This window comes from Zootoca vivipara, chromosome 1 (genome assembly GCF_963506605.1).
Source record: "Zootoca vivipara chromosome 1, rZooViv1.1, whole genome shotgun sequence".
Classification (NCBI taxonomy): domain Eukaryota; kingdom Metazoa; phylum Chordata; class Lepidosauria; order Squamata; family Lacertidae; genus Zootoca; species Zootoca vivipara.
In genome coordinates, this window is record NC_083276.1 from 107,396,724 (window position 1) to 107,409,919 (window position 13,196).

At 41.6% G+C, this 13,196-nt stretch overlaps 1 protein-coding gene across 1 annotated transcript in view; it reads right to left on the reverse strand.

Annotated features, from left to right (window-relative positions):
- KCNH7 (potassium voltage-gated channel subfamily H member 7) overlaps nt 1–13,196 on the reverse strand; it is a 252,913-nt gene that overhangs the window by 62,409 nt on the left and 177,308 nt on the right. Inside the window, exon 6 of the mRNA XM_035132633.2 lies at nt 10,670–10,884. Within this exon, the coding sequence (XP_034988524.2) occupies nt 10,670–10,884 (215 nt within the window). The remainder of the gene's footprint in view (nt 1–10,669; nt 10,885–13,196) is intronic.

Below are 13,196 nucleotides of genomic sequence, written 5' to 3' on the forward strand. Positions count from 1 at the left end.
TGTTAGACGAAAGTGTGCATATTTGCAGGATTAATATGTAACAATTCATTATATTAGAAACTGAAAGCAATGAAATTAGTTCTGATCTTAAAATATGTTAAAGCAACAATCCTAAGCACACTTACAAAGGAGTAAGTCCCAATGAACACAGTGGGATTTACTCCTGAATAAGCTTGAAGAGCTTTCCGGTGTTAACGTATTTATAAGCTATTACTCTATAGCCCTGAAGCAACATCCCCTCCATGAAGAGAAAGTTTGTTTTTGTCGTCTATTGTAAATACTTTATATAGCAACATTTATTGTTATTATGCTTTATGCCTTACTATGACTCAGATTAATTAAAAGGAAAAGTGGCTCTAAGCCGGAGGAGTTGCTTTTGCTGGCCGATCTAAAATTACTTTCATGCTGGTGGGCAAATGCATCATTCAGGTAATGTCTCGAAGCAAATAGATTTACTCTGTATGGTTAAGTAGACTATAAATCCTACTCTACTGATTTGAAGGGTATCAGTGAAACAGGTGTGGCCGACTGTTTCCTTTTCAATGAGTGCTAATGGGAGAAAGTTTGCAACATTTTTCTTACCTATATTTATCTGCATTTTTATGAGACACCTTAGTCAGGAGCACACACACAACCAAGCAACCAAGCAACCAAGCATGATGTCCCATCCCTACTGCTTCTTCTCTCTCCCATTAACCTGTCACTCTCGTCTCCTCGCAGTATTCATATTGAATTAAACAAGTGGGGTCTTTTAAACATATTTTTTTACTAACCAAGAGCTATGAACAGCAAAGGAATACGCCCTCATTGATTGCCTCCATAGTCTCAACACCCTTATTAAGAAGCATATACTATTCACCCAACAGGTAATTAAGAAAGAAGGATTTAAAGAATTGCTGTTCTGATAACACATAATGTAGTAGTTTCATTCGCAAGTTGCTGCTGCTCTGTATAGAAAGTTATTTTCCCAACCCTTTCCACATCGCCTTGATTTCTGTGGATCCTACCCCTTGGTTCAGAGCTCTTCTCTGAACCCACAGAAATGGGCTGATTCAAATCCCTGTCTGGATAGGTAGCTATTACCTTCTTTCTTTCCACCTTTCCAAATATTTAGGATCAGTTCCTACATAGCTGAATCACAGCAAAGCTTTTTAACTAGCTTGGACTGGTGGAAGTTTTAGTGGGCAAATAAAGTAGAGTTGCCTAAGAGTTAAATATATAATTAGTTTTGCATACTATAATTATTATTTGACAAGTTAAGTTGCATATTGTTTCTTTAAGTTTTTAAGTCAAGTTGTGTTTCTTATTCTGTTCAGTTTTCTGTTTTACCTACAATCGCTATCTGCACATATGGTTCTGTTTATATCATTATTTTACAAGTTGCAATCCATTCACTGGGCTTCTGTTGCCGTTGTTTTTAAAATAAAGGTTTTCTAACAGATTTTGGCTTCTCAAGTCCTGTCTGCTCTTACCTGTTAATGCAATCCAATCTTCAGTATGCAATCCAATCTTCAGTATGGAAAGTCCAGCCAGCTCCCCGGGCAGAAGGGCAATTTGAACATAAACGTGATGCTCCCCTTCCATGTATTGGTTTCAATACATAATTTGCTAATATCTAAACCTGCCTGGAAATGAATAAAGTGGCCATTTTTTGAACCTAAGATCCTGAATCTCTTCCTGCCAAAGAGTTTAGCTGAAGCAGGGCAAACTGAGCTTTGCTCCACTGAAGCCAAAGAAGACTTAGTAATGGGGAGTTGGGTATAACACCACTAAAATTCTCATAAACCCTTCTCTCCCCCCCCCAATAAATCCTGCACAAAGCATGGGCTGGAGACAGATCCAGCTTGTAAAATGCTAGAATGCTATGGGTCTTTCCAGATCATATCTAACACTGTGCTCCACTGCTGGAGAAGGGCAATGCATACAACTAAATGTAAAATGCTTAATAATGATAATGACAACAACAACAACAACAACAACAACAACAGAGTTCAGAGCAGGGTGGGAGTTTGCCTAGCTGGCAAATGTTCACTTCCACTGTTATGTTATGTAAAGGGGTTTGCATTAAGCTAAGGCTGTGTTCACAATGAATGTAAAATACATTCAAAACACTTTCCTTCCCTCAAAGAATTCTGGGCCATATACCGTAGCTTACCTCTCACAGAGTTACAAATCTCAGCAACCCTTAACAAACCACAGTGTCCATAATTCTTAGAGGGAACGAATGTGATTTGAATGTACTTCAAAAAAATGCAATGTATAGGCAGCCTTAGTGGAACCAAGTGAGTTAGCAAAGCAGACAGGGGAAATATCTCATGGCCAAAGTAGATGAGAAGCTTCTCATGGAGTTTGGTATTGTGTGGCTGTGGTTATTTAAACTAAAGAGCTGGCATAAGAACCGTGGCATGTGTGTGCCTTAGCTCTTTGTGTCCACCACGGTCCCTATTAGCAGTACTATTTTTCTAGAAAAAGAGGTGCCTGAACTCACCACGAACACCTACCTCGTTCTCTTAGAATGGCAATGGCGCCCACCTGAGAGGTGCCGGAACTGAGTTCCGGCAAGTTCCGGCTGAAAAAAAAGCCCTGCCAATTAGAATGGCAATGGTAGGAAAGGTTCCATAGGTGCCCAACTACATTTTGCTGACACATGCAGCTTCCTGTGTCTCTATTACACATTCAACACCACCAATAAGCCTAGTAACTTATGATTAATGATTTATACTAAAGCTTTTAAGCACGCTATAAAATTATCTTTATGCGTAGAAAACAGTAAATGCCATATTTGGAGAAGAAACCACGTTGCCTCTTAAGAGATGCCTGGTTTTATGGGAGAGGTTCCTAGAGCAAGGCAAAGAGAATGCTCTGTGGGAAGAACATTCCTTTACTGCGCTTGGGTTTCAAATGCTCAGTAGCCGCACACTGGACGAACTACTGAAAGCAACAACTATTTATTTCATGTATGTCTGTGGAAAATTTCACAAAAAAACCCCACTTCTGTCTATTGGAGGAGGCATGGGGAGAGACTTGCCAGCAAGGAGCCAGATCAAATTATCTCTCAAGAAAACTAAATTTTGTGTTCATAATTGATGTGAGTCATCATGCCACCACGCTGCTGAAGGTGTCTCTTAGTTAGCATGCAGCAGACCGTCCTCTCTCCATGTATGTATGGATCAGCACTCGCAAATCAATCACTAGATAGAAATTTCATACAATCAATTGTCATTAAGATGCATTTCAAAGGAGACTGAGAGTCTTTAGGGAATGAGACATCAGATATGATCATGCCTATGTGAATGAAACTGAAATTTCATTATTTACTTCTGTCCTGCTGCTCCACCAATGTGCCCAAAGCGGGTATAAAAGAACAATACACTATAGAGATAGAAGCACAATGATTGAAAACCATCTGAAAACAGTGAGAGTCTACCTAGTATGAGAAAACCATCAGCAGATGTTACAATTGGCAGCATTTATAGCATTGGAAACATTGTCCTCAATATTCGTTAATTTTTGGCATTAGTATGCTGCCTCTTAACATTATGTTCTCTGACTTGCAACAAATAGTAAAGTTCCCCCTTGTTTCTCCCCTAGAGTCATCCTTTAAGAAAACAACACCAATGGATAACATAAATTATTTGGAATTCAAATTATGCTATTGAGCATGCAGGAACTCTATAAAGTAGGGGTGCTACAGGTGGGCTGTTTAGTTGTGCAAAATTTGGTTGCTATCCTGCACTTTCTAGTGCAATTGTCTAGTGTCTGATAAGAAAACTGACTGGAAAATCACAGTTGAAAGTGAGGGATAACAACCACTAACTTGCAAGGTCATGTAACCTCTGTGTTAGCATATCAGGGTAAATAAGCAGGCAATTTTGAGCAACTTCGGTGCATGTTTTGTGCAAACTTAATGGCATGAATGCTCAGTAAACAGTGAGCTTGGAAGCTCCTTAAGTCTGACCCCTTTAGGATAAGTAATGCCCAGTAGACGTGAAATCCAAACAAAACTGGTCCCCTGGAGATCCAATTGGATCTCCGGGATTCTATTTATATACGGCAATATTTTCATGATAAAAACTGTGCTTTCCTCTTAAATGTGTTTCTTTTGAGTTTAACATCATGTGCATGCTAATCTTTCCTAAATTGATTCTTTTAAACTCCCTGATCGTTCATTAACTACCTGTCTTCCAGAACTTCTAATGGAAACCTGTTGGTTAGATGTTTTCAATTAGCACAAGTTCATTCATGAACCGGTTCTTCAGTTAAAGCAGCCGAACGGTTGCCTAATATAGTTCATTTTCCCTGATTTGCCCTAATTGACCCTGAAAACTGAAATGGCGCTTCTGAAGACAAGTAGGGAGGTTTTACACACTGCTAAAAGAGAGGGGGAAAATGCTCTATTATTGTAATATTTCCCGCCTTCTGATGCCCTCAGACAGTTATGTAGAGATAACTTCTACATATAACATTGAACAAGTCCAACGTGAGCGGGGGAATGTGGCCCTACCGGAGATCTCTTACACACAATTGACAAAAACATGGATTAGGCTCCTGGATTACTTACACAGAATATGACGGCAAAGGAGAGCTTTTGACAATGTGTGTGTGTGTGAGAGAGGGAGCATGTGTGTACAGGCACATGCGCTTACACAGCTACACATGCTAAGGTGATGATCCTTAGAATGCAGAGTGTCCCTGTTTTCACCTAGAAAATGTCTGGTGGCCTTCATGATGCAACAGGTGCAGTAGAAACCATCTTGCTTTCTAAAGACAACAGGGTAGACGACAGGCTGATTTAACTCCAGCTGCATAAACAATGGAGTGTCTTTTACAGGATTAGGCCTCCTGCCTAACGCCGCTTCCCATAAGGAAGAAAGCACCATTAAATAGGCCATTGATCCCCTTTCAAGAGAAAGATGCCATGTTTGTAATTTTTGGGAAAAATCAGGCTTTAAAACCCATTCTCCAATCTCTTGCCCCTGGCATAGGCTTTTATCTCTGCACACCTGCACACCATTGTGATTTGTTAGCATTTTGTACCCACTTAATGATTGCACAGGTGCGAGACATGGAAGAATCGGCCCATTTATCTCTGCTGCTGGTCCCATCTCCGTGACGCGTACACCCCCCACTCACATTTCCTCCCCCCTCCCTTTCAACACAGCTGTTTCCCCACATCTTTGTTGCATAATTACACTTTGGAAATGATAGTGTAATTAAGCACACTTAAATCATTACCATAATTAGGACCTGTGTTGCAATTATTAAAAAAAAAGTTTTGTAACTATGTAACCCCAATAAAAGCCCACATATTAAGTGGAGGAAGGTATTAAAAATTAACGTAGAAGAGCAACACTTCTCAGTAATTAAGGAGCAATTCCTTAGGGGCTGTTCACACAACCTGATTTTGTAGTTCCACAGTGATCCTCTATGACTATGTTACACATACAAGAGTTGTGGGAATGGCTCGCATGCAAAAATGGCTCTGGAAATGGAAACAGTCCCCTGAAGTTCTCAAGAAGTTCTCTGTCTCAGGACTCAGCTACACAGCTGAAAATAAAATGTTTTAAATGTGTTGTAAAGTGCAAAATATAAATGTGACACTAGATGGCGATAGTGAGCTATAAAAAATTCAATGTATTTTTCAAAACTTTTTTGAAGCGTTTTTTTAAATATGTGTTTTGAGTCCACCTCTGGCTCTGTCCCCGTCTCTCCGTCTCTTTCTGTGTGTGAGGGACAGAAAGAGATGGGGAGGGCAGGGAAGAAGAAGAAAATGTTATGTACTATTGTGCCTCTTTCTTCAAACTATAGTTTGAGGGTCAGAATCTTCTTTTTAAAAAATCATTAAAAAGGGAGGGATGTCAGGTTTTTGCATTTCAGCTTTCTTCAATAAAAGGTACTTTTTTGTGCCCTAGGGAAGACTTGTCTCTTCCTGACAATCACTGCCAAGACCCCATCTGAACTTGTCAGTGTAAAATATGTAGCAACTGGGCTGTTCTTCTGAGCTGGTTGTCAAGAAAGATGAATAGGACAGAAGGCTATAAAAAGCAAATTGATACCTACTCCCCTGCCCAAGAGTTATAGTCTGACTTAGGACACCTGGAAATTAGGTGGTATATGATGAAGTGCACAGTTCACATGATTCTCTTTTCAGGCTCCTTTCCACTGCCATTAGCTATACACTATGGAATTAACATTGTCCTCAAGATTTCAATCTACAGCACAGAACAAAGTAATTCTAAGTATAAAAAAGGTAAAGGGACCCCTGACCATTAGGTCCAGTCGTGACCGACTCTGGGGTTGTGGCACTCATCTCGCATTATTGGCCGAAGGAGCCAGCGTACAGCTTCCAGGTCATGTGACCAGCATGACAAAGCCGCTTCTGGCGAACCAGAGCAGCACATGGAAACACCGTTTACCTTCCCGCTGTAGTGGTCCCTATTTATCTACTTGCACTTTGACGTGCTTTTGAACTGCTAGGTTGGCAGGAGCTGGGACCGAGCAACGGGAGCTCACCCTGTTGCAGGGATTTGAACCACCACCTTCTGATCGGCAAGCCCTAGGCTCTGTCGTTTAACCCACAGCATAGCTATATTTAAATTCCTGCTTCACCGTATCACTTAGAACGCAGGTTGCCAACCTATTTGGACCAGTGGGTGCATTCTGAATTTTTAGTGTGTGCTGTGGGTGCCAGTCACAAAATGGCTTCCATGGGGATATGGTGTAAGCCAGGGCTTTTTTTCAGGCAGAACTCACTGGAACTCAGTTTTGGCACCTCTCAGATTGCTCACCATTGCCATCATAAGAGAACAAAGGAGGTGTTCATGGTGAGTTCCAGCACCTCTTTTTCTAGAAAAATAGCAAAATTAGGGATGGTGCTCTCCCAACCCCAGACAACGTCACTGTTTACCATGGGATGTCAGCTGTGTCCTGCTGGCTCTGATTGTGGAGATACAGCTGTTAATGGCACAAGAATCCAGTTTTCCCAAATGCCAATTCCAAACCTAGGCTGCCATCCTTTATCCACTTACCTGGCATTCATCCCCATTAAACAAAAGTGACTGACTTCTGAGCAGAGATGCTTGCCATTATGCTGCAAGTTTAACTATACATTGATTTCTTCATGAGTGCCTGGCTTTAGGTCCTGCACAGCAGCTGATATGCTGAGACCTCTTTGCAAAGTTTGTATGTTTTGCATTTGCCATCTGGGGAGGGGATTGTTATACATCCTGCCACATTACTGCGTAGTATCATTTGCAGAAAATAATATCTAGGGGCCTAGGGAGGATCTCAACTCAGACAGACCCACCACAGGAAAGATGCATCTTGGCTACTAGGGAAAAGGGAATGGGAAAAACGGCAGAGATTCCAGGAGCCACTAAAAAATAAGACAGATGCAGGAATAGTACACTAAAGGGGAGGAGAAAACAACAGCTCTTTAGGACACCAGGGATTCCTATAGTCTGGTGCCCAAATAAGTCACTCACCATCCACAGCTCTGACTTCATTCATTGGCTAAAAACAGGGATAGCCAAGCTGGCTTATCTAATCTCACGGAAATTACTTAGAAGGGTTCCTGCACATTTTGCTTTATAACTTTCATTTCAGTAAGGCTATACTTTTATTTTTAAAATGGGAAGTTTTGAGTCTGTGGCCTAGGGTATCAATGAAGGTCTTCATGGGTGTCATGGGACCCACAGGCAATGTGCTGACAACCCCTGATTTAGGATTCACCACCCGTTAGCCATTTTAGCATGCCAACACAAGCACACACTCAATCCTTTTGGAATGGCACATAAGAGTGCACGACTAAAACGCATCCACAAAAATTACAAACACAGATAACATTTACAACTTAATAAATTCACAGAACTTAATCTTCAGACAGTGGGATACTAGATCACCAGTGCTGCTAATTCCTTATTTGGAAAAATTGCATACTGAATAATTACCACCTGGAATAACAAATGCTGTGTGAGGGAGACTGGATTGGACAGGTGATAAATATTTGCACATCTGGTAGTATTAAAATTAGGGGTGGGGGGGGGAGAGAACTGTGGTAAATCAAAAAGATCCACTGAACACCCCACCACCTGTTCAGTTGGCCTCACTTGCTTCTTTTTGTTTCTTTCCCTTGCAACATTAAAATTATGTACTGGCATTCTCCTTCCATTAGCAGCTGGCACAGTAGGCTGGGTGTCACTTACATGGCCCCTCTCTATAACCACATGGCATGCTGCTGATAACTGAGAGGGGAAGTTGGTGCGGTGCAGGTGCAGTGGCAGGAGTGTCAGATTGGCTCTGCTGCTGCTCTCGCACTGTGTTGACCTTCCTGCCACATTGTCTCTCACCCTCTCAGTTACCAGCAGTGACCACAGCATTGGGAAGCCAAGTAAGCAATGTCCCTCCTGCTTCGTCCCACTGGCCACTGCTATATTTTTCACTGAATTTCTTCAAACTTTTCTCTGCCCAGGAATATCAAAGGCAAGGCCACAGCATCAATAAAAGGAATTTTCTTTATGTGGCAGAGGAAAGTGAAGTGAACGACGAAGAGCAAATGTGAAGCACCGTCACTGCCAATAGGTGTAGCATTTAAGGCCATGGGATGCAATGCTGAGTGAACATAAGGAGCTGCCTTATATCAGATGAGACAATTTGCCCATCTAGCCCAGGACTGTCTTACTCTAACCGGCAGTGATTGTCCAGGGTCTTGGGCGAAGGTCTTTCCCATCACCTGCAACCTGAAGGTTCAGGATAAAGAGTCGGGGTGATGGGGGAAACCTCATGTGGGTCATAACAGTCAGGTCAGAATGGGAACAACTCTAAATTTCAGGGGTTCCTCAAACTCTAAGCAGATGGAATAGACTGCCAGTTCACAGTCGCATAGGAAGCTGTCTGATGCCAAGTCAGATCATTCACACACCTGATCTAGCTCAGTATTGTCCACACCAGGTGTGAGAAACCTTTGGCTTGCCAGATACTGCTGAACTACAATTCCCAATGGTCAATGGCCATAGATGATGTAGTTCAGAAACATCAGGAGGGCCAAAGGTTAGCCACACCTGGTCTACACTGACAGGTAGCTTTTGGACAGGGCTCTCTTCCAGCACTATGTGGAGATGCTGGGAATTGAAGCTGGGACCTTCTGTAAGCAAAGCAGATGCTATGCCACTGAGCTATGACCCTTCCCCAAGTTCCTTGGGGGCAGAGGCCTGTCTTCTCGTACTCTGTAAAGTGTCACACACACAGCGTGCCGAGGGCACTGAAAGCACAAAAACTGGGAATGATGAATGAGAAAAGGTTATACGTGGGAAGGAAACCACTCCTTGGTTCTATGCTTGTTTCTTTCTCATCCTCAAAAGAAATACTGTAGTTGTAAAGCGAGCATGAGGACCAGAATTTTATAAAACTATAAAGAGAATAGAAACATGAGCTAAATTGCCCTGGAAGCATTCTGTGAAGTATTCTTGGCATCTTGGAGAGCACTTCAAATTTAATTTTAAATTTAGTGAGCTGTAGAGTTCCTGGCAAGTCAGACTGTCCTAAACTGATTCTGCCAGGGTCTTGTATAAATGTGTAAATGATTATGCTATTCATTTAAATGTAGATCAATTCGCCCCCTTTAAGACATTAATCTGTGATATGGAATAGTTAGTGAATTGGAATAGCGTATTTTGGCATTGATTTATCCCACCAGCATTAAGGGGTGTGTGAGTGAGAGAGGGAGAGAGGAAGAAACTGGATTTACGCTACCATAACTTATACAAGTAGATTCTGCAAATACACAGCAAAATGATTTCCATGTTCAACAAGACATTCTAAATTAGACAGAGAAGAGACTAAGTGTGCTTCCAGATGGGTGTTTCTTGTGAATGAGTACTCTTCATGCTGGCAAGTTTTTTGCCGTGCCCACACAATGTTGTTGGCATCCAAATTCCAGTTGATGTTTTCCCCATTTAATCCCCATTTCAGGGGAAAATCTGGTAAGAAAAAAAAGAGAACATGTTGCCAATGACCTATCTGTGTTAGGTCAATGGCCTGTTTGCAAATTATGCTCTCAAAATATTTTACAACTGTCAAACAAAGTGCAATGTTTGGAGCATCATTTGAAAAAAAGTAGACAAATCTTTGTTAGGTTCAAGCTGTTGGTTGATAGAAAGAACCAATTTGTCCCCTTTCTCTCACTTTCTCCAGTAGCTATATATTTCTTGAAGAGGAAGAGAAACATAGCAGTCATATGAAAATGTTTCCCAGTGTCACAGTCAAGGCAGAAGAAAGATCATAAGTCCAGAGCTCACCTTATAGGATCACAGAGATGATAGATATGAAGAACTATATAAATGAAAGTGTTTACTGTAATCAGGCACCGGGGGCATCTCCTGCATAGAAAATTTCATGCACCTTGATGCAAACATATGATTCCTACATGAGCAAGGATTTCCCCCATGTAACCTCAGAGAGGGCCCACTCCACAGCCTCATTTCTCTTGGTGCATAAAAGAATGTGAAGGAGGCATGTGAATAAATGTGATTGTTTTCTAGAGGACTTGCTTAGAAACAAAATGCATGAACCAGTCTGAAGACAAAAGCTGGAATGAAATCCACAACATCTTTCACATTAATACAAATTTTACAGAACCACTCTAAAGTTTATATAAAAGAATATACCCTACCTGCGTAACCTTTTCAGTTACATTGTGTGTCCTGTCTTTCACTTTGGGTGCAATAATTGTTTTCTCTGAAGATGGAGGCGATGAACTTTTTTTTTCATTTTTGATATCAGAAAAGTTCAGAGTGAGCTGGGGGATCTTGTTGATGGTGCTGTATTTGTTGAGATTTGAATCCGATGTAGATCCTAATAGACTTGACTTGATATGGTTAAAAGGACCTAAAAAAAATGAGAGGCCGGAGGGTGGGGTGTCAGTATTACATAACTCTGTGAAGAAATATTGAGGGACTACAGAAAGCGGCACCTAACACTGCCATCCTATACGTGTCTACCCAGAATTAAGTCCCATTGAGCTCAATGGGGTTTATTCCTAGGTAAGTGGGTATTGGATTGCAGCCCCAAACTGGTAATTCCATGCCTGTAATGTAAAAGACTTAATGGCCCAGTATGCTAGCCTTCTGGCTTAGAACCTGCCTACACTTGATCCATTTCAAGCATGTAGGTTGCAAGAAGAAATTGTGAACTGCTGCAGGCAGATTTTGAAGAAGTTCAAATATCCCAGGCTACACTGAGGTCTGTACTTCCGCTTGTTCCGTGCCTAGAAAGAATGGGTCTGAGAGGTTTTCCGCTTGTCCCGTTCTTCCTCGACATGGGTCCAAGCAGTTTCTCATTTGCCTCACAGCTTTCCCCAGGAAAACACGCTCTTTACTGGTGAATCAGAACGAACAGCAATCTGTGCAAAAACTGATTGCCGTTTGTTCCGATTCAGCAGCGAAGAGAGGCTGAGACATGGATGAGCCCTCAGATTATCATGAGCTTTTAAAGGCAGGAACACAGGAACCCTTTTATATGCAGTGTCAATCCAGAAGCATTCCATGGAGATTAGACAACAGCACCAAAATAATAGGTCTGTCAGTGACCACTAGTCACGTTGCTATATATAGTAGCAGAGGCAGTATGTCTCTGAATACTACTTGCTGTGGATCACAAGTGAGGAGAAGACTGATTGGGCATCTTTCAATGGCCACTGTACTGCATTATGGGAAAAACAGAGTTGTTTTTCCCATGTGGACCTGATCCTGACTAGCTTCCTTCTGTGGCATTTGGGCACCTGTCAGTGGTGTGGTAATGGATAGAGTTGGACTAGGTTCAAATGCCCCTTTAGCCATGAAGCTCAAGAGTGAACAATCTCCCTCTGTTAACTGATCCACAGAGTTGTTGTGGGTGAGGGAAACTGTGACAAATACATACTTCCCTTGTACCTAGATGTCGAGATCGGGGAGAAAAGTCACACAGCACAGTTTCTTCTAATCAGCGTTTGTGCTCTCCGAGCACCCACTGAACAAACACTTAATGGATTAAGATGTCCATTTGGAAATAATGGGTTGGATCCAACATTGCCTGAGCCAAAGGCAAATGTTCTGGCAACCTTCCTCCCTACAGCCCCTCTCCTTCAAGTTTATTTCGAGGGTTGGAGAGGAACACTGTGAGTTGTGCCATGTGGGACTGCCATTCCGTGGGAAGAAGGAATTGCTCAAAATCAAGTACAGTAATCTTGCAGTCCACTCACAAGATTATTCTGCCTGATTTGGGCCAATGCTCCTCTTCTATTACAGCCTAGGAATGCCAACAAAAATGGAACAGAGCATAGAAATGACTGCAGTTCACATGTTTGTCAGTAGTCAGGAATAGAAATCGGTGAAGTGAATGCAATCAATACTTGTTCACATTGTTGTTGTTGTTAATTACAATACATAATCAATGAACTTATTTACATTGTTTTGACATTTCCTTTATATTGAAATGAATGCCCGTTACATAAGTTACATAAATAGTTGCAAAAGCTAAGTGACTTATGTAACTTAAATAGTTAAATAGTAGTCCATGAGACAAATAACATAACATTGGTGGAAACAGATTAGTAGCCGAATGGAAACAGTGCTGATTGTAATGATTATGAGTCAGAACGGAAATTGCAGCCTTCTTACATCCCTGCCGCAGCCCCATATGACACAACCCATGATGTTTGGGATGTGTCCTCAAACCACCACCCCATCCTCTTTTCAGGGGACACAGTGAGGAAGAGAAGGATCTGTTGTACCCGCAGCCTTCCAGTGGTGCAACTTTGGATACAATCCAATCTTGGCTCTTTGTGCTATTCTTGCATGATGCACAGCAAGAAAGGGGAAGACAGATCCACTAGTGTCTTCCTAATCTGTTATGCCAAACATTGACTTAAATTAACAGTTGCTTAAAAAGAACACAGACAAAAGTACAATACTTTAAAACCAACACCCACTTACAAATATTACTTCACTTCACTTACGCAATAGCACTATACTATATCTAAACCACTGCTGATGGACACAAGAAGCAAATGTGTGTGCTTCATAAACCAGTAGCGATGTGCTGCTTACAGATCTTGGCTCATGCAGGCCATGCACTTTCGACAGGAGACATTTTATCGAGTACACAAACTTTCTACAACATGCATGGAATTGTGAATTCTTTCTGCCCCGCCTCCCCACTTC